This window comes from Erigeron canadensis, chromosome 6 (assembly GCF_010389155.1).
Source record: "Erigeron canadensis isolate Cc75 chromosome 6, C_canadensis_v1, whole genome shotgun sequence".
Lineage (NCBI taxonomy): Eukaryota > Viridiplantae > Streptophyta > Magnoliopsida > Asterales > Asteraceae > Erigeron > Erigeron canadensis.
This window is the reverse complement of record NC_057766.1, coordinates 12,043,189-12,066,332: the sequence shown is the minus strand read 5'-3', so window position 1 is coordinate 12,066,332 and position 23,144 is coordinate 12,043,189. Positions and strand designations below refer to the sequence as shown.

The following is a 23,144-nucleotide window of genomic DNA, read 5'->3' as shown; positions in this document are numbered from 1 at the left end:
CCGCCAAAAAGTTGTCCAAAGTTGTGGAATGCTCATCCCACAGAGCACAGTTCAACTTCATTCCGCTGATAGAAAAAAGGAAACATATAAACTCCTACTTTGTGTTCTTATATATGAAACATAGTTGCATCCAGTTTTAAAAAAATAAATACAACATATAATAAATAGCACACGTACCCCTCATTTTGTAACTGGAGATTTTTGACATGCCTTTCCTTTCCTTTCGTGGTCATAACCTTGGTATCCTCGCAATGAATAATTTCGCCAATGACATCTGAAATAGTTTTCTTATATCAACGTATTATCAATAAAAAGAGCATAAGATAAGAGATTAGTTTGTACGTACCAAAGGAATACACAGGTTCGATGTTCTTTGTCAGAATATCATCAAAAGATAGCAGGTGAAATGACTGATCCAGACCAGCCTAGTCGTTAGACAATCTAACACTGGTGTTAGGGTAGAAATTGATCTTGCACGGATGCCTTGTGAGTAGAAACCTCCCCTTATTCTCCCCTACCCCAAAGTTTGAGATAACACGTACCCCTCCTTCCTCTAGTAAGGCAAAAAACTTCGGAATCAACTTATGTTTGACCGTAGCCTGGATCCTTGATCCCTGCATTGTTAATAAAAACCATTTTCATATAATAATTGAAACAACAAATTTATAAAAATATTTTTTTTATTTTTGATATTAATATTACCTGCTCGTCAATCAACACCATGTCAATACTTAAGACCACATGAGGATTGTTGGTGAAAGTTTATTTCCACAGCCTTATGATCTTCACTTTCAATTTCCATGGTTGGTCTTCACCATTGATTTCACTGACGAGTGACATGTTTTCAGCAGCCATAGGAGTTATTGCTTTTAATATCAAAAAGAAATATAGAAGTCGTAATGAGGATGATTTGCAAAAATGTCAGTATATATATAGGAGTTTAACCTAAACTTATCAAAAAGTTAGTTACAATGAATTTAACTCAAAAAACAGATATATGAAAAAAAAAATTTTAAATACAGATAATGATAATAATATAATATAAATCTTGAATATTTTGAAATCTGTAACTAATTAATCTGACTTTTAGATAAAAAAATTTTTAAAATACAGATAATGTAATGATAATAGTATAAATATAAATATAAATATAAATCTTGAATATTTTGAAATCTGTAACTAATTATCTAATAAAATTTTTTTTAATTGGACCCAAAAAGTATAAATCTTTAATATCTGAACCTTGCGTGATATCATTGTTTTGAATCCATGTTTTCTAAAACTCCTCAATTTATAAATCAACAACATTAATAAATCAACTAAATTTATATCATCGCACCTTAATATAACAGTTTTTATGAATCAATAAAATTTATATCATCCCAAAATTTTATTTCATCCATAATATAGATAGATACAGATAGATTGACATACCTAATCGAATAAAACATGCACCTTTAATTCTGTTCGTCACTGATCGAGATCCGAATTGATGTTCTCACTGAATGATCCGAATTTAATATTAGGTAATTCATTAAAAAGTTTGTTTATTGTCATGTTTATAGAAATTCAAAATCTGGATCTAAAAGAAAATAAGAGAAAAGAATAAGAGGTGATAAGAATAAGAAAAAAATTGAAAAGAAAAGAGATTTAGGAAGGGTAGATAAAACTCGGTTTGTGTGGGGGGGTTTTTGAAACATACGGGCCAGCTGCCATGTGGCAGATTGTTGAAGGGGGCTTTTTTTGGGATCCTGTTTTATTAGGAAAAGGGATTTTCGGTTTAATAAATGTGTTTATAGGGAGTCTTGATTGTACACACTGGGCTTGGGATAATTGTCCAGTAGCTTGGCGTGGTCAGTACATGCGAGGTGAGCATCATGGGCCGACGATATCACTTGAAGCAGTTACGTCACAGGATTGTTGGATTTGGCACGCATACTTTGGTGTTGCCGGTTCAAACAACGAACTTAATGTGTTGAACCAATCTCCTTTGTTCAATCTTTTTGAAGACGTCACAGCACCGTTAGTTCCTTTCACTGTAAATGGAACCGAATATCAGTACCCGTATTATCTCGTGGATGGGATCTACCCAAGATATGCGATGTTTGTGAAAACGATTTCTCATCCAACCGGTGAGAAAAGGATTCGATATGCTAAGGCACAGGAGGCTGCAAGGAAGGATGTGGAGCGAGCTTTTGGTATTATCAAAAAAATATGGAAAATACTTAGAGAACCGGCACGACAAATGGAAGAAACCCTCATCCGTAAGATCATGTATGGGTGTTGTATTCTTCACAACATGATTTTAAAAGACAAGGACCACGCTATAAATCCTGATTACATTCCAGATCCCCCCGTTGCGCCACAACTATCAGATGAACGTCTGGCAGAGATACATAACCCAATCGTTCACGAAGATCTTAAGATGGATCTCATTGACCATATTCATCGCACATTCATCCCGGGCATCGATCGCTAGTTCATTTATGTATTGTGTTGTCGTTTCGTTTAATATTGTAGTTTGATGTTTTATTTTGCTGTTTGTTTTATTTTTAATATTGTATTAGTTTTAATTATTAAATAAAATGTTTTAATTTTAAAAATAAATAGATAAAAAATTAAATAGAAAAGGGTGGGGAGGGGAGGGGAGGGGTGGCGAGGTGCTCCTAGCATTAGGGGAGGGGAGTGGAGGAGAAGAAAAATCGGGGAGGGGGGGGGGGGCTTATAAATAAATTGATCAATATTATATGTCAATCCGTAGTATTTATTTATAATTTCAAAATATATATAAAAAAGAAACCTTAATTCATAGTTGGAGAAGTATGAACCCTTAGATCAAGTTCAACTTTTAATTAGAGTCATTTAGATCAAATGATGATGTCATATACCTGATTTAACTTTTTTGATTTAATTTTAATTATTATTATTTTCTTATTCAAGTTTTTAGATAGTAATAACTAATGTTTTTATTTAATGATATAGTTATGGAAACTAATATTTTTATATTTTACGTCATTGTTTATCTTTAAAATTAATTTCTAATTTTTTAACAATAAAATTTTCTTTTTTAATGTAATACGTTTTTATTAAGTTATATTTTTGTATAGGATTTTTATTATATTACGAATAAAATTTGGTTACAAGGTTTTTGTATAAGACTTTTATCATATATCGTTTTTATTAAATCAATGTTTTGGACTAAAAAATAAATATGGAGTCTATAATAAGCTATCACAAATATATATCACAAAAATAATTGTATAAAAATTGCAATGATACCAAGCGTAATTTTAACATAGATTAAAATAACATGCAATATATATATATATATATATATCTATACTGTTTATTAAAGAAAATACCCCATGTTGAAAGTTACACTGGAGGAAATGTCTAAAATGCCCTTCCATGTAATATTTTCATTTACCACCCTTAAACTATACTATTTATTATAAAAAATACCCCCATGTTGAAAGTTACATGAGGGAAAATATCTAAAATGTCCTTCAATGTAATATTTTCATCTACCACCCTTAAGATATGTAATATTTTTACTTAGCACTAAAATATTTTTTCTTACACTATCCCTTAACATTAATGATTAAGTTATATTATCAATCCTTTATTTTTTAAAATGTCCCCATTAATAATCTACATCAATCGACGTCTCATCTACCACAAATAGTCGCATCTACCACCACATCCTCGCCGCCACGACTACCGCCGCATTGCGCGGGTAACGTGCTAGTATATATATATATATAATTAAGTTCAGGGCCGGATTTGAGAGTGTTTAACACTCACAAACAAACAGGGGCTAGTTTTGTTTAAAGGCCCAAAAGTTCATTTATTTGTTTGCTAATATTAAATATTCATATTATAATATCCGACGATTACAGTTAGATATTATGTTTCTGTTTGAAGTTTCTCTTTATGAAAAAGATATTTGTTTATAACGAGATAATACTTAAATGATATCGATAAGCTTTTAAATATGTTTTTTTTTTATTTTAGTATAGAAGAACTTGTCCATATAAAATTCGGTTAGTTTGTTTGCATATGTTATCACTATTATGAGCTTAACAAATATAAATAAACAAAAAGATTTCCACAATACCTTTCATTTAGTATAATTTTTATTTTATTAAAGATCCTTATATTTATTGGACCTATACAATTCATGAGACGACCCTGATTAAGTTGCTTAACAATTTTATTGTATAACTAAATTATTCGAGAAAGACGTTAAAATACAAGTACAATGACAATACAGACACATTTGGATGAATGAAATACATCTAAAGAAACAAAAACCTTGCTCAGCAAAACCTCTAATAAATGATGTATTCATTTTTCAACTGTCTGATCACTGTTAACCGAAATTTAAATGACCACTAATGTAACTTCATGTTTTTTTAGTGGTTTAATTCTTATTTGATTAAATATTTTTTAACTTATGATATTATAAAACATATCATTAGTTATATATGTTTTTCACGTATTACGCTGATAATAATCTAGTATGATGGATACAAACAAAACTTTTTTAAATAAGTTGGCAAAAAAATTATATGAATAATTTTATATATTATCATTATTTGATTAGTTGTATCACATATCAACTATCATTAATCCACATCATATTGATCACCTATCACACCAAAAAAGAATTTCTTAATATAATTAATTTGTTTACTAATTTATTCAATCTCTTCTCTATAAAATTTAAAAAAAACATAGCTCTAATAACTTATTCATCAAACACGATAACTACCATATATTAGTGGATAAATATACAAACAAAATATACAAACAAAATCAAAGAACCCATCTTGTGAAATTCTTTTACCAAACTTATGAGCTAGGCCATCCGGAGCAAGGCGTTATTTTACCTTTTTTTTTGTCAAGAAGCCTTATAAAGCCATGTACATTGCCTCAAGGGGCTTTATTGATTAAAAAAAAAATACTCCAGACGTGTTTTACAAGACGCTTAAAAAAAAGAAACGTTGTGCAAGATTCCAAACGGTTACATGCAAGATTCCAAAGTTTTGTTAAACAAAACATAAAACAAAAAAATAAAAAATACATGTTTGGCCCACAAAAAGGGCATTATGAAGAAGCCTTGCTCCATGTGAATATGGGAAAAAACCCCTTAATGACTAAATTAACATTTGTCAAAAGATGCTTCTAGAAAGGGCTGCCAAAAAAGCCGGCGACCCTGACTCTTCTAGTTTTTATTTTAAAAAGTTAGGGTTTAAATTTAATAAGTGTCTGGAAGGGCTTTATGATGAAGCATTTCTCCTGCTAGCCTAAATCATATTGTTACAATTTTCATTACGTGTAGCATTTGACTCCCATGTGACCGAGTAGCTATACCCACGGAACCTTTTCTTACAATCTTCTTTTCTCTGTCTCTCACATATTCTTTTGAAAATCGAGTTTCAATACAACAGAGATCTACAATTACATTACATTAAATTACAATACCCATCACACATTCTATGTAAGTTTCTTTACCATTATTTTGTATTTTTATGACATTCAAGAATTCTTGCTTAATGATGTTAATCTTTCTTTCCATTTTAAGTCCAGTTAGATCTTTTACTTGTTTTCCTTCACTTGTATATATCTTTTTTACGTACTAATAGTTATCAACTTACTAATTATTTACCGGTTTTGGATTGGATTGAAGTATTTCTTATTGGGTTTTTTTTAGGGTTTCAGTTTGAAGATAAAAGTAAGAATTTTTGCTGAAATTTGAGTTAGGGTTTGGATATGGAGAAAGAGAAGTGTTTGAACCCAAGTGGGAGTTTACTTCCGCCTTCGGGTAGGCATTTGGTGAAATCGGAGCCATTAGGGTCAACTACGTTGCCTCCCATTGGACCAACTGGCACTATTGAACCCAGTCGATTTGTTGCTGGTCTTGGAATGAATTCTGATACGGGTCGTTTTAGTCATGACGTTAGCAGAATGCCTGATAACCCACCTAGGAATATGGGCCATCGACGGGCTCATTCTGAGATTTTGACTCTACCGGATGATATAAGCTTCGATAGTGATCTTGGTGTTGTTGGTGGGTTTGAAGGACCTTCTTTTTCCGATGAGACTGAAGAAGATTTGTTTTCCATGTATCTTGATATGGATAAGTTTAACACTTCATCAGCAACGTCTGCATTTCAAGCAGGTGAACCATCTGGTGTCCAGGTTTCAGCTGCTGATTTGATGCCTGGGCCTGAGAGCTCAAATGATAGGCCTAGAGTTAGGCATCAGCACAGTCAGTCAATGGATGGGTCTACTACAATCAAACCAGAAATGCTGGAAGAGTCACCCGCTGCTGATGCTAAGAAAGCTATGTCTGCTGCCAAGATTGCTGAGCTTGCTCTTGTTGACCCGAAGAGGGCAAAAAGGTACAAATTGGATGCTTTTTACTTTTGATATTTATACTAATTAAGTACATTCTATTTTATATTTGCCATGTTATTTTTTAGGGCTAATTAGTTTTAAAGGTATGGAAGAGTGCCATTTTTATTATTCTGAGTGCGAGCGGTTTTTTTCCCCCCGCATATAGTGGGTGTTATCGTGACGAATCAAATATTTATATAGTGACTAAAGCCGCTATCCGGTTTTAGTCAGTTGGTGGTTGTCTGTGTAGGCAAGGTGTTTCTAGAGCCTGGACATCTGACTCTCGCTTCACCAAAAAAGGGCGGGATGCCGGGATGAAGTTAGAGTTGACTAGCTTTGTCATTTAATCAAATAAGATATAACTACAAATTAGCATCCTATTTATTTTCCTTTTCAGTGAAAATCAAATAACAATAACAACTGCAAATTCATTCATTCTCATTTTTCTGTAACCCAATTTAATATCTTCAAAATTCAATCGTCAAATTCAATTGCTATAACGCAATCCATTGAAGTCATTTCAACAAAAATCCAGCCCCTATAAATTCAATTCCAAATCTACTTTTCTTAATGACATACAAACATCAATTTGAAGTTAATAAACAAGAAATCTGGAAAAATAAATAATATAATCTTTTATTTTTTATCAAGAACAAAAAAGTAATATATGGTAGATATATATAATCTATGGCGTAGTGACTGCGGTGTGTGTGTGTGTGTGTGTGTGAGAGAGAGAGAGTGACAGCGGCTGCCGGAGGTGTGGTGGTGGAGATGGCCGACACTTTGTAAAATTTGTACAAAATACAAGCAAAAGAGAAGATTGGTTTTGATGGGTTGTGGGGATGATTTTCGTGATGTTTTGGGGTGTACCCTGTTTTTCCGGGGCGGCGGTTGACAGTGGCGGAGAGAGGGAATTGTAAAACTGAATGTTTGTATTTGTGCAAAGTAGTAAGAGAATGAGACCATATGCATCTTATCTTCTTTTCTCTTTTTATTTAATTCCTTATTTATTTATAAAGAGAGGCCAAGTAGATTCTTAGGTGGCATGTCCACATGTACCAAACCGCTTAACGTGGCGTAAAACAACTATCTAGTATTTTTTATACTCAAAATAGACGGTTTTTGTCATGATATAACCCATATTATTGGGAAAAAAAAAGAATGGTACTTATATTAGTAAATACGTCACTTCAGTACCTTTAGAAATATTTAGCTGTATTTGTAATATTCTATAACTACAAGAAAGGAAAAAGTACGAGAAAGCATGTACATACCTGATAGTAAGGTGGTGAAATGTGCGGATAAGCTTACAAACCTAACTATTTAAATTAGATAAATGGGTAGGACATCTTGGGTTTATCGGAAGGGCACTGATAAACATAGCCCTCAGGGATATATCTAAGATGTTAGTGCATGCATATAAGGTTGTGCATTGGCTATCAATCCGTAAATAGAGAAGGTTGTTATGTTTATTGTGTTGGGTGTGAAGTCCCTTGCTTGGGCCTGTTTAATTAGGGCTAGTTTTCTAAATAAGCCTTAATTAAGGTCGGTTTTAATTAGGTTTCTTGGGGACCAAGATTAATCTACCCTAGCTGTTCTATATATATCTCTATATACATATATATTAATATATATATATATATATTCCTCTCTATAGTAGTTTCAATGATTGTACTGAGCATCAATAAAATTCACTAGTTGCGGCCATGGATTAAGTCACACTTTGTGTGAGATACCACGTTATATTCTCGTGTTTTTTATTTTCTTCTTTATTGCTCCGTTGTGCAACCTGATTTTCTGCGGACAGGTCTTGGGGTTATTAACAGTGCAATTAAGTTTGCATTGTTTATTAGATACGATTACTAACAAGTGGTACCAGAGCCACGGTTGCTGAGATTAGTTCGATTGAAATTCGATTTTTGCTGCTGATGTTCGAATTATTTTAATTCGATTGCTTCTGTTGCTGCTATTCGTGTTTTTTGATCTGTTCTGTTCTTGCTGCTGTATGCTGCTCTTATTAGGACTTGCTGATTGATGTTCAATTGTTGCTGCTGTTGAAATTATTTCAATTCGATTGCTGCTTCTGTTCGTTTTTTGATTTCATCTGTTCTGTTCTTGCTGCTGTAAGCTGCTTTTTTAGCACTCGCTGCTGTTTGCCTGTTTTCTTGTTCAGTCAGATCAGTTCTTGAGCTGGTTTGCAGCTGTTCTGCTGTTATTACATCACCAAACAGCGGCCGTTGTTTGCAGCCTATTGCTGCTGTCATCTGCTGCGGAGTGGAACTCGGATTAGGGTTCCCGTTTTGGGTTTTCTGGTGGTGTTGTCTGATTGTTTGGAAGATTATTTGGTTGTTCTTATTGGTTTTTCTTGTTTGATTCTTGTTGACGGGTGTTAATCAACTATGTTGAAGCCGGGTAACTTTGGTTATTTATTTTTCGTTTGCCATTATGGCTGAAGACGGGAAATTTGTTATTGAAAAGTTTGACGCTTCATATTATAGTTGGTGGAAGATGCTGATTGAAGCATTACTTGGTCAAAAGGATCTGGACATGGTACTTAGTGAAAAACTGGAGAAGATGTTTAAACAAGAGGAAGCCCTTTGGGATACGAAGGTTAATAAAGCCAAAGGGATTATTATACTAAATTGGACGAGAATCATAAGATATAATCAATATAAACAATAACTACATTAATGTTTTAAATGTTACATGAAATGTTTTAAATGTTACATGAACGTAAGACGTAATACATCTTAGTGGATAACTAGTTATTGTACCTGCGCGTTGCCGTGAAATACACTTTTTACATGACAAAGTTTTAGACCCAAATTTATGTCAAATATATGAACCCAAATTTAAAAAAGACAGCTAAACATGTAGCAATAACAATAAAAAATATGTAAAGAATAATAAGATGTATAAAGCATAAACAATAACTATATTAATGCTTTATATGTTACATGAACGTAAGACGTAATGATTATGAAAGTTATTATATGTTAAAAACATTATATATATAAAAAGACGGATGACAATAATCAAAACCAAATGTTTAAAAGTAAAACCATAACTGCATAAAAGTTGTTCGATGAAAACATGAGAACCTAAAAGTATAGTGTCAAGAAAATGAAAATGAAAATTTTGTTGTGAGGCAAAAGTTAAGAGATAGAAATTTTAAAGAGTTAAAATGAAAATTGGTAAAAATTATTATGTGCTATAAGAACTTGTACATCTGTATATTAGTATATACATAATATAATGGAATAATACACTATATTTTTTTATTCAGGTAATGGTTAGCCTCATGAAATTATATGACAACAACAAGCTCAATATGTCAAGTACAAGCCATGTAACTTTGAGTCACATTAGTTATATATATATGACATATATATGACATATATTAGGGATAATGACATCGGAGTGTAACCAACTATGACCAAAAGGTTATGTGATGTAACCCACTACTCGACTAGTTATGTAGTGTAACCACCTTTGTTTTTGAGTTATGTCATGTAAGTTACCAGCTACTTCAAGTTTTCATCCAGTTAAGCCAAAAATAAAGTTAGGAATAATGACACCGGAGTGTAACCAACTATGACCAAAAGGTTATGTAGTGCTATGACCAAAAGGTTATATAATGTAGTGAACTATTCGACTAGCTATGTAATGTAATCACCTTTGTAATTCCACTAACAAAAATAAAGTTATAGAATTATTCATTTCTTTTGCTCCTTTTATCATCTTCATTTCATCACACGGACTATGCAACACAACCCAAAATGAGAATCTAAACCCAAATATATTAACCCACCCGATTTATCATATCATCAATCAATATATCTTCTTCTATCTATCCCTATATATCTATATCTATATCCATATAAGTTTCTCCTTCATCGTCGTAGACAAATGGTTTCACCACACCGATTCATTCTATAATATTAATCACCACAGTATATGTTACATTATATATTTGATACTTAGGTTAAGGTTAGTTATGTTATTTTTCTATTATGCAAGGGGTGTTAGTGTAACGTGATTCTCTATATATGTGGATCGTATGAATAAAAGAAGGCACTATATTTGATCAGATCTTTCTTCTCTTATAAGATTCTTTTCTTTTCTCTGGTAAAACCCTATCAAGGGTATCAGAGCCATCGGATTTCCCCTCGTTACCATGACGAATACTCGCAATTAGAAGGTTGAGACTACACTCAAGAATCACGATAAGGCAATCTCAGAGATTCAAGCTTCAAGCTGCTCTCTCGGTGCTAATGAAGCAACAAGAACAATTAGCCAAACAGCAAGAAAAGATCTAAAGATCTTAAAGGTGTAGAATAAATCAGGTCAAGGCAGCGGCGACGGGTTTACATCGGGCTCTTTCTCCTCGAGTGGCGGTGCAGAGTCTAGGGGTAACCGAACCATACGGGTCGGGAAGATTGAATTTCCTAAGTTTTCGGGCGAAGATGTGGAGTCATGGGTACATCGTTGTCAACACTTTTTTGAGATTGACGAGACCCTAGATGGGATGAAGCTTAGACATGCTCTTATTCATCTGGAAGGAGATGCGATACAATGGCACAGGGCTTACATGCCTACACGCGGGGCAACTGTATCTGAAATCTCGTGGGAAGACTGTACGAGCAATTTCGACCCGTTTCTCTAATGCTATGTTTGAGGACCCTTTGGAAGAGATGGCTTTGCTCAATCAAACAGGTACACTTCAGGAACTCAACACTGCCTTTGATTCGCTACTAAATAAGGTAACTTTGAGTGAAACCCAAGCTGTTAGCCTCTATCTTAAAGCCCTTAAGCCCGAAATTAGGGGTCCTGTAAAGATGTTTAAACCCAAAACGTTACATGAGGCTTATGGGTTAGCAAAAGTTGAAGCCCTCAATAATGATAACTTAGATGTCAATTCGAAGATAGTAAAAACAGGGGGATCTTCCAAGACAAACCGTGACGCCGCCAAGGTTACACCCCCAACTAATGCTACTAAATTACCTCTTTTACCAACACCTCCCAATCGCATAGCAAGTGTGACCACCAAAAACACTGTTACCAATCCCCGACGTCTCTCAAGTATGGAACGTGAACTTAAGAGGTCAAAAGGGGAGTGCTTCTGGTGCACTGAAAAATTTGTACCAGGTCATAAGTGCAGTTCTAAACAACCGTTTCTCATTGAAGTGGAGGACGAGGACGATAGGGTTGAAGATGTACAAGTAGAAGTAGAGCAAAAGGAACCATTGATTTCTATACATGCGATGACAGGGTTGCTATCATTCTCCACAATGCGTATTCAAGGGGTGATGGGTACCCGACAGCTACACATTCTTATTGACTCTGGTTCCACGCATAACTTTATTGATGTCAAACTAGTAAAGAAGCTTCAATGTCCAATAAGTGATATTCCACTTATTCATGTTGGCGTGGCCAATGGTAAGCATCTTACTAGCAACCTAATTTGTAATGGTTTCCAATGGGCTATGCAAGGTCACTGGTTTACCACAGACTTTTTACTCGTTCCGTTGGATAATTATAATATGATTCTTGGTGTTCAGTGGCTTCTACCTCTTAATGATAGCATATGGAACTTTAAAAATATGACAATGGAATTTACTGTTGATGGTGTAGCTTGTATGTTGAAGGGTATACAAAATAATAAGTTTTCAATGTTTTCTTTAGAGAAAATGGGTTCCATGCTACAGAAGCAGTCGACTAATGGTGGGGTGTACTTATTTAGCATGCACCTAGCTAATAGCTCTATTAAATTTACAAGGGGATCAAGAATTCTGTCTGAAAAAGACAGTTCGGGTTGGCAATGTTTCATTAAAGAGTTTGAAGATGTGTTTCAGGTTCCCACATTGCTACCGCCCAAGAGACGGTTTGATCACAAAATCACACTTAAGGAGGGCACGAAAGCCATTAGCCAACGCCCTTACAAATATCCCACTGTACAAAAAGATATTATTGAGAAAACCGCCCAAGAGCTGTTAGACACAGGTATCATTCGTAACAGTAGGAGTGATTTTGCTGCCCCTGTTGTCCTAGTGAAAAAGGACGGACAATGGCGGATGTGTATGGATTACCGTCGGTTAAACGAGGCAACCATAAAGCATAAGTTTCCCATACCTCTAATTGAAGAACTATTGGATGAACTTGGAGGGGCAACAATCTTTTCAAAGTTGGATCTGCGATCAGGATATCATCAGGTCCGAATGAATCCCGAAGATATTCACAAAACGGCGTTCAGAACACACGAGGGTCATTATGAATTTTTAGTTATGCCGTTTGGCCTCACGAACGCTCCTTCTACCTTCCAAGCATTAATGAACCATGTATTTCGTCCACTATTAAGAAAGGGGGTACTTGTCTTTTTTGACGATATACTTGTCTATAGTCGTGATATGGGTCAACATGAGCAACATCTGAGAAAAGTTTTACTCTTCATGAGAGAACATCAGTTATTCGCAAAAGAATCTAAGTGTGTGTTCGGGGGTGAAGCTGTGGAATACTTGGGCCATATTATATCGAAAGACAGCGTGAAAACAGACCCATTAAAGAATGAGGCAATCCAAAATTGGCCGCCCCCAAAGACGCTTAAGCAATTACGTGGGTTTTTGGGTTTAAGAGGGTACTATAGGCGGTTCATACGCAGTTCATACGTTCCTTTGGCCTAATTGCAAAGCCGCTCACGGATCTATTAAAAAAGGATGCCTTTAGATGGAGCGGTGAGGCCCAAGCCGCCTTTGAACAACTCAAACACGCCCTTTTAGCAGCTCCAGATTTAGCTCTCCCTAATTTCTCAAAAGAGTTTATAGTAGAGACAGATGCATCGGGTTAGGGGTTAGGAGTGGTACTCATGCAAGAAAAACACCCTATTGCTTTCATCGGTAGGGCTCTCTCACCAAAACAACAAACCCTATGGGTCTTTGAAAAAGAACTTCTCGCTATTTTATTAGCTGTCAAACAATGGCATTATCTTATTGTGGGACACTTTATCATTCGTACTAATCAAAGGAGCCTGAAGCATCTTTTAACCCAAAAGGTTACTACACCATTGCAACACAAATGGTTGGCGAAGCTTATGGGTTACAGTTATTCCATTGAGTACAAGAAGGGTCAAGAAAACTTGGCGACTAATGCGTTGTCTCGAGTACACGGGACCACCTTATTCACCGTGTCTCTTTCTACCTTGGAACCGTTATTGTTACAGAAGGTGATTATGAGCCAAGAATCTAACTTAGATGTGCAACAGTTCGCAGATAAGATAAAAAAAATGGTAATGTAGTTAATGGCTATGCATGGAACGATAATTGGTTAACCAAAAAAATAAGATGGTGGTGGGTCGTGACTTGAAATTGAGAGAAGGAATAGTGAAGCTTTGTCATGAATCACTAATGGGGGGTCACACTCAGGGGTACACGCTACGGTTCAACGAGTAAAGGGAATGTTTTATTGGAAAGGAATCTCAAAAATGGTACGACAGTTGCTCTGAAAGTGTGATTTGTGTATGAGAGCCAAGCACGAAAATGTAGCTTCCCCGGGCCTCCGAAAGTGTGATTTGTGTATGAGAGCCAAGCACGAAAATGTAGCTTCCCCGGGCCTGTTACAACCCCTACCTATTCCTGACACCATCTTTACGGATATTTCCATGGATTTTATTGGTGGATTACCGAAAGCAAAGGGGAAGGATACGATTTTTGTGGTGGTTGACCGACTCACAAAGTATGGCCACTTTATGTTGCTTAGCCACCCATTCACAGCTAAGGATGTAGCGCAGGTGTTCCTGGATAATGTGTATAAATTACATGGGTGCCTGAACTCCATTGTTTCAAATAGAGATCCGGTTTTCCTTAGTGCTTTTTGGAAGGAGTTCATGTCTTTACAAAGCGTTGCCTTGAACCTTTCAACTTCGTACCACCCCCAGACAGATGGCCAAACAGAGGTGTGAATCGGTGTTTGGAAGGGTATCTTCGCTGCTTGATTATGGAGAGGCCCCACACTTGGGTTAAGTGGGTCTCGTTGGCGGAATGGTGGTATAACACCACATTTCATTCGTCGTTGGGGAAAACGCCATTTGAAGCTTTGTATGGTTATCCGCCACCCTTACATTTTCCTTACATACCGCGAGATGCCACTGTAGGAGAGGTAGATGAGCTCCTGCAAGAGAAGGAAGTTACCATCAGACTCTTGAAGGAATCACTACAAAAGGCTCAAAACCGCATGAGACAACAAGCTAACAAGCATCGTTGAGAGAGGTCGGTCGTTTGAACCAGGTACTTGGGTATATCTGAAGCTTCAACCTTATATGCAAAAAACACTGAGGGTGCACAAGCATTCAAAGCTGACACCAAAATATTTTGGCCAGTTTCTGGTTGAAAAGATTGGGCAGGTTGCTTACCGTCTAGACTTGCCAGATGAGTCCCAATTTCATTTTGTTTTCCATGTGTCTCTACTAAAACATGCAGAGGGTCCTCCTGAGAAGATTATTCCAGTACCGGTGGATTCGAGGTTCATTCTCTAACCAATGAAGGTGTTAGAAAAGAAAATGGTTAAAAGGGGAAGTCGGGCAGTAGTTAAGGTGTTGGTACAATGGAAGGGTCAATCGGTTTTGGACGTTTGGAGTACTATGATGAGTTTGAAGCTGCGATTCCCTCAATTGGAGGAGCTGATGAGCTTACTTCTTGAGGACAAGAAGTTGGTTAAGCAAGGAGTATTGTTACATTATTTATTTGATATTTAGGTTAAGGTTAGTTATGTTATTTTTCTATTATGCAAGGGGTGTTAGTGTAATGTGATTCTCTATATATGTGGATCGTATGAATAAAAGAAGGCACGATATTTGATCAGATCTTTCTTCTCTTATAAGCTTCTTTTCTTTTCTCTGGTAAAACCCTATCACTATACCCACACTATACCATGATCAAATAGATGGGTTTTGCTTTATTGGATTCCACAACTATTGTTAAAGATCCGAATGGCAATGGCTCAACGAAGGATACAAAAGCTCAAAAAAAGTCCGATCATGTCGAAGGAATGTGCTGATGTTCTTCAATGTTGCCGGAATCTGATGTTGTTCTTCACTATCGATGGAATCTGGTGTTGTTCTTCCCTCGATAAATATTCATCTTTTAATCTATCCATCTATACACAAATTTGATTTCTCAATAAAACCCACAAATCTTCGAACTTAAACTGATAGAAAAGAGAGGTCGCTTATTGCCGGAATCTTCAAAATCAAAACCGCTGCCACCATGATCAATGTGGTGTATTTGATAGAGAAAAGAGGTGTATATATATATTATTGTTTATATATAAATAATTAGAAAATATATATATTTTTAATATATGTGACACGTGGCCCTTTTTTAATAGAAAAAGAATAAAAATGAAAGTGGTAACCGACAACTTTTTTCCCATCCAGTTGCTTATATTATATAACCCAACAAACAAAGCTGGTTACAGTACATAGCTAGTCGAGTTTATATTACATAACCTTTTGGTCATAGTTGGTTACACTCGGGTGCCACTATCCCATAAAAATGAAATTGGTAACCGCAACTTGTTTTGTATCCGGTTGCTTACATTGCATAACCCAAAAAACAAAGTTGGTTACACTACATAGCTAGTCGAGTAGTTGGTTACATTACATAACCTTTTGGTCATAGTTGGTTACACTCTCGTGCCATTATCCCTATATATTACTAGCTATCATAGGTAACAAGAAAAACAGCGTTGCAAAAGTACTATCTAGTAATGGCAGTAATTTGCAGTGTAACCATGCCACCTATTTGTGGCTTCTTTATGTGATTATCTTCATGTCATGAATGATTGCTTAGTCGGTTGGTTGTACTCGATCACCCATGAGCAGAGATTGTGATAGCTTCCATTTTGCCAACCTTAGTGTCAAGAGTTTTAGGTGAACCGCCCTCACAATAAGATTGCAAAGAAAGTATGTAGAGGCAGCAACCAATAGATTCCCAACCACACTCCCTGCTGTTTGATTTGCTGGCTATTGGGAGCACCCATTCAACAATGTCGGGCCAGTTTTGAGAGAGTTCAATATTTGCTTCTTGCTTGATGTTGGTCCAAACCCTTAAAAGAGCAAGAACACTTAAAAATAAATGAGCATCTGAGTCGGGTTCAGCTTTGCATAGAGGGCAAGCACATAAGATTCATGTTATTTCAACCCCCTAAAATCCCAATGTCTTAATTTATCCTTACTTTTCAGCTTTCGCGCATGACCAACCACATGTGTAACGCGTGACGTGGTAACACGTGACAGCTCAACCTGCCTTAATGTGATCGAATCCCATAAAATGGCTTTTAAGAACCCGTTTTCATTAAAAGCCAAGTCACGTCAAAGTATTGCATCTTTGTTATTAGCCTGTATATTAGGAACTGGTATGTTAACAAGGAGAGGGAAGGTACCAGGCTTAGCCATATCCCTTCACCATTTCTAACCATGTCAGCCAATTTTGCATATAAGTACCGCATGCATTAAATGTCTTGGTATTATATATTGTCTTATGGGGCAATGAGAGTTCCAAGAGTCGAACCAAGCATGAGTATCACGGCCATTTCCAGTACAATGCCATATGTAGGGTGGATAGTGTGGCGCATTTGCCTTCATCAAAAGTTATGATGGTGAGAATGGCTTGTTTTGTGTGATCAGCCACGTGCCCACGTTACAGATAAACACGTTGCTCTTCATCAAGCTAGGAACAAGTCCCGAGGTTCTCTCGAACTTGTCTAAGGCATCCATAACCAGCTTAGCCGAACTAGCTTCACCCCTAGGATAATCCAATATATTGTATTTTGGTATCGTAGTTCATAACAAAATACATAACTACATATGCAACTTTAATATTTTTACTGTATCAGAATATATGTTTATGCATGTTTATCTAGGAGTGTTTACTATTTGAATGCTGTTGTTTGAAAATACTGCACTTTGACTTGTTTTTCCATATATATCCTCTAAAAATGTCTTTTGTCTTTTATATTAGGATATTGGCCAATAGGCAATCTGCTGCAAGGTCAAAGGAAAGAAAGATGAGATACATTGCGGAGCTTGAAAGGAAAGTTCAGACACTGCAAACTGAAGCAACATCGTTGTCTGCTCAGTTAACACTTTTACAGGTTTGTGAACTCTTGTCTCTTACTGAGTGTTGAGTCTCAAGTTCAAAAGATCTATTGGATTGTTGATTTACGTACGATTGGGTCGCTTTCGGTTATGTTTTAGATAAAGATTGAATGGGTTATTGATATGGACACAAGCTGAACACAGAAAAGAGGGACAAATAGTGGATAACACAAAGAAAATGGAAGTTGTATGATAGATAGATAACTAGATTCGAGTCTAGCAACTCCTAAACTGGATTAGAGTTCTAGCCACTCCTAATAAGTTCAAAAAACCAAACACAAAATAAGCCCTTCCCTAATGGTGGCTCACAGGCCTTATTATTAAAAAGAGTTAATTACTTAAATGGTACCTAACATTTACGCGATATTGCTGGTTTAATACCTTTTCTTTCGATGTTATGCGGATCATACCCTACGTTTCCAAAAATCCACTCGGACCATACTAGAACCTAACGCCGTTTGATGGCCGTTAAAAACCCCCCACGTGACTTGCACGTGAGGGGTAAAATTGTATTTTCGCGTTTCTAAATTACTGAAAGGGTACCTAACCTTTGCACAATATTGTTGGTTTCATACCTTATGTTTAGTTATTACTTTTTTAAAAAAATTTTTTGTATTTTTTTAATTTTGAAAGATGAATTTTGCTTTAAGCTTCGTGTCGCGATTCAAGAGCACGTCTAGTATACATTGTCTTTTTTGTTTCGAACGACATTAATTAATATATAAACAAATAAAATGCTAATCTTGGATTACCGGTATCGAATCTTGGAGGAGGCAATTCTGTTTCGAACGAGCTTTCTAGCGCGGACCCAGTTAAAACAACGTATGCTATGTTGGTCCATCAACAAACGAGTTTTTGAATGCTGAAATTATTACTATAGAGACCCGTTCTATTCACTAAGACACGAAACTTAAAGCGAAATTCACCTTTCAAAATTAAAAAAATACAAACATTTTTTAAAAGATATTAATAACTAAACATTAGGTAGCAATATCTTGCAAACCTTAGGTACCCTTTAAGTAATTTAGAAACGCGAAAATACATTTTTACCCCTCACGTGCAAGTCATGTTGGGGGGGGGGTTGGGTTTAACGGCCCTCAAACGGCGTTTGGTTCCCGTGGTCCGAGTGGAGTTTTGGAAACGTTGGGTATGATCCGTGTAATATCGAAATGAAAGGTATCAAACCAGTAATATCGCGCAAACATTAGGTATCATTTAAGTAATTAACTCTATTAAAAATAACCTAACTTGGTGGGAATGTAATGACTAACAATAAAATATCGGAATGTGACACTTACTACCCTTGACTTCTAATTCATATCATTACTCCCGCCCCAAAATACCTTGAGACAAGGTGTTGCTTTAAAAAGTTGGCTTCAGTGTTTCCAGGATTCCATGGTAGTCATCTTCGTAATGAACTTCACTTCCGATGCCTTTGCAACTATAACTCTTCTCTAATGGCCCTTGTTTTTGCTTCTCAAAAACATTTGTTGCAACATGTTTCGCATCAAAAATCTTTGTGGCTGTTACTTTTGGCACAAGTGAACAACCCGAAAGCATTGATTGTGACTTGTGAGACTTGCTACCACAAAAGCAGTCGCCTCGGGCTCTTTGCTGATTTCTTTTAAACCTTGCAAGACCAACGGAAAAAAATTTCCACCAATTTTTCTAGGACAACTATTTAGCAAGGCAACCTCAGTAATACATCATCAGTGTCTTCAATAAACCTATGCCCTAAATCTTCTGACATCGGCATGGTCGGTGTTGTTGGAGCCGTTTCCTCATCATATGGAGTAGCCATAAACTCATATGTACCAGTACCATATTCGTCACTTTCTTCTCAGTCGTAGGTGTGATAGGATCACCATTAAACTGAAAACAGTGAATCAGTGATAGGATCACCATTTAACTGAGTTCTCGTGAGAATATTTTCCTGGTCACTCCTATTCCCTGATTTCACCATTTGGACAGTTGACACCCTTAACTTCTAATCCATATCAGTTATATTCTAAAAGATCTGACAAAAAAAGTAACGGTGTCCTGTTTAAAAAAAGAAAGTAAACCAGTCAAATGCGTTTGACTGGGTCAAACAGGTCTAATTGTTCAAGTTCATTTAAATTTATTCAGTATAAATGTTATATGAACCGCCCATTTTGTCAACGCTATGATCATCACTAGTTCCATATTTTCATTATTAGCACATCTTAGCTAATTTTTTTTTTATCATGAATGAGTGGCCTGTATTGATTATTTGGTTTCTTCCAGACAATAAAAGTTTGCTTCTGATTTTTCAATTTTAGAGGGATACAAGCTGTTTGAATGCTGAAAACAGTGAACTGAGGCTGCGTTTACAAACCATGGAGCAACAGGTGCACTTGCAAGATGGTAAGTTTTACTTGATATTGCAACTGAATATCACAGATAAGCATCCCGGACTTTGATGTTGTGTGAATACCTAACTTACATTCATTTGTAGACCATACGTTTTCTTTTGCCTGGCTATGTCAACCTTGACATGAAGTTTCTCTTCACATAATCTAAAGTTCTATTCCTATAGGTTAACACAATATAAACTTTTTTTACTCCATGCCGAATTAACTGTTGAATCCTTTCTAGCAGTAGAAGGATACTGGACTACCTCGCTTCCAATTTTTTTATTTTTTATTTTTTTTTAGATTGGTGTTGATCACTTTGACAACAGTTCTTAATAGTCTTGGCTGCAATGTCATAATAATGTTTAGGCAAAAAAAAATGTTAGGGCTGAAATATTTATTGCTATAGAGGGCATGAAGTTAGATAACTAGTTTGGCCCTATTGGCGTAATATGATGAATGAACTGGCGGCAAAGATCAAAGCACCTTCCGACAACAAATCTCTCTAAATCTGAAGGAATAGCAAAATTATGAAGCAATGGTGAATGTATGGAAATAAGAGGATTGGATATGGCACAAGTCAAAATGTGTTGCTTATAGGTACATTTCAAAACGGACTGGGTTGATTAAAACACTGCTACTGGATGTTTAGGGCTAACCCATGTTATATTTATTGCCGCCAAGTATATTATTAGAATAATAGTAATTCAATATGCTAAATAGTAATCAAAAAAACATAAACCAAAACGACCCCATCCATAAGTAATGGCTATCATAAACTACTTGCTTTTTAACTTGTATTGAAACTCACGTTTTTGTGAGAAATCTGCTAGAGCGTAATTTCTTTTTTAGGGGTATTAAAATAAATTATTGCATGGTCTGCCGGAATCTGTTATTTGATTCTACGATATCAGTTTGGGTGGCAGATTTAGAACTTTTTTTGTGCGGAAATGAAGCTCTTGATGCAACATTAGTGAAATATTTGGCCTGCATTGTTATACCCTTACGCTGTATTCACATCTGTTATGTGAAGTATGTGGTTGTTAATACATCATACCCACTTATTTTTGTTTATCTTAAACGAGAATACTAAATTTACCAATGAAGATAATTTGATGAGCTTGTTGCTAGAACATTTGATGTTACCAGTAAACGAAATAGTCATACTTGTTTGACCAATTACATTAGAAGCTGGAAAAATGGACTGCTCAGGTGTGTTGTGTACCTTGTTGAAAGAGGTGAACTTTTGGTGCTGGTGGAAATGGGGTGACTAGAATACTTTTTGGTTGGTATATTTTCATTAAAGATTTGATCTGATAAGTGTCATTGAATGAATTATACTTTTTGACCAGAATGAGAGTAGATTGTAATTCTTTTGGCAATTCTTGACCCATATGGCCTATTATCCTTTTTACAACAAAATCATACCCTTAATCTGCCAATTGGATATTCAATACCCACTTGATAATATAATTTTATTTCCATTAAAAAACTAAAAAGAAAGAATGATTTAATTGTTTTCTTTTATCAGTTATTCAAATGTACATAACCCAACATGTTTTCTTGTTATTCTCATTGTGGCTTGTAGCTTTAAATGATGCACTGAAAGAAGAAATCCAACATCTTAAAGCCGTTACAGGGCAGAACCTTTCTAATGGTGGATCTTTGATGAACTTCCCTCCTTTTGGATCATCAAACCAGCAACAGCAGCAGTTTTACCCCCAAAGTCAAGCCATGAACACGATGTTAACTGCACAACAATTTCAGCAACTCCAAATTCAGTCCCATAAGCAGCAGCATCAGTTTCAGCAGCAACACCTTCACCAACTTCAGCAGCAGCAGCAGCAGCAGGAACAGCATTTGGCACAAACGACTGATCTGAAAGCAAGAAGCTCCATGAGCCTAAAAGAACATGGTTTGGATGTCAACCCCCATGGGTCCAAGGATTGAGTAGATAAAGTTGGTTTGGTTGGTTACTGTGCAAAATCTTTGGTTAAAATGTGGTGTCATCTGCAGATAGATTAGTTTATTGTTTATATGCATCATCTTTTAAAACCTCCAGTTTAGGCTCTTTAAACTAGATGAAGTTGAAGCTTATTATGTGTATGTGTCTATTATATAATTTAGAGTTTTCGTCAAGAGCTCATAATTATTTAAAGAGTATGTTTATGTAGCATTAATGGTTACCGAAGTATCACATGCCATTTGAGTGTTGTGATTTCTCATTTTGGGTCACATCAATTGGCTTGCTTTGCTATAAATTTGCGATATCAGTTAGTTTTCATGGCTTTGGGCGTATTAAGCTAGAAAGTATAGGTTCGTGACACCAACGTGGAGTGTTTCAAAAAAAAAACATATGCTTGCATGTTAAGATCAAAAGCATAACATTCAACCCTAATATAGCCTGGTGATCGTCGATATCTATATATAACATAAGGTGCTTATAGCAAGCTTACTGTTTGCTGATACCACTTAACATGTTAAGACCAGTGGTTTTGAAACCGGATAGGATGTTAGACCAGCATAGAGCGGTTCAATGTCTAACCGGTCGGACCTCACAAAACATTTGGGCCTCATTATTTTATTAATTAAATTACAATTTACCCAAAGAAAGTGACGGAACTGCTTTAATTAATGTCTTAAAAGGTTAGGAAGAGCTACAACAATCTAACGACACGTTATATGGAGCTTGACAATTTCCATTTCGAGTGGGCAGTGTACTAGGTAATTAGGTACTGAACAGTTTAACAAATACAACAAAGTAGATAAATAAACTAAACAACGCAATGTAACTACTAAAATACATGAGTAAAATTGGTGAGGCACAATATAATTTTCAACTGTATTTTATTTGTAATGTTAAATAAAATACATTGTCGTTTGAACCAAGATAATATAAATACATGTAAATATCCTAATACTTATGAAATACAAGTGAACTATTACTTGGAAATTCTCTTCTATAATCGAAACACTTAAAGTTGTAAAATGTTTCTTTTTACTATTAAGAAAAAGGGAAATGATCCCTACACAACCCAATTTTACCATACGCAACAATATACGCATTAAAAGGTTGTACAATACAATTGTCTAATGCATGTATTGTCGTACAAATATAGTTGTGATCATTTAAAGAATTGCATTTAATTTCTTAACATGTTATTGTTTAAAGTAAGGTATAAAGTCACATTAGATTAGATGTGACATGTCTTACTTAAACT

At 35.6% G+C, this 23,144-nt stretch overlaps 2 protein-coding genes across 3 annotated transcripts; both read left to right on the top strand.

The window, feature by feature from the left end:
• Window positions 1–1,714: 1,714 nt before the first annotated feature.
• On the top strand, window positions 1,715–2,961 carry LOC122604309 (protein ALP1-like). Its single transcript, XM_043777196.1, has 2 exons — window positions 1,715–2,407; window positions 2,941–2,961. Exons 1-2 carry the CDS (start codon window positions 1,715–1,717, stop codon window positions 2,959–2,961), a joined length of 714 nt encoding a protein of 237 aa, XP_043633131.1.
• A 2,350-nt stretch (window positions 2,962–5,311) lies between these two features.
• On the top strand, window positions 5,312–22,086 carry LOC122605457 (probable transcription factor PosF21). 2 transcript variants are annotated; one of them, XM_043778410.1, is made up of 5 exons: window positions 5,312–5,503; window positions 5,725–6,407; window positions 17,415–17,547; window positions 19,852–19,936; window positions 21,512–22,086. In XM_043778410.1, the coding sequence occupies exons 2-5, from the start codon at window positions 5,776–5,778 to the stop codon at window positions 21,871–21,873; spliced, it is 1,212 nt and encodes a 403-aa protein (XP_043634345.1). In that variant the 5' UTR covers window positions 5,312–5,503; window positions 5,725–5,775; the 3' UTR covers window positions 21,874–22,086. The 2 variants fall into 2 exon arrangements, with proteins under 2 accessions (XP_043634345.1, XP_043634344.1); XM_043778409.1 differs by having other exon boundaries at window positions 5,717–6,407.
• Window positions 22,087–23,144: the final 1,058 nt, after the last annotated feature.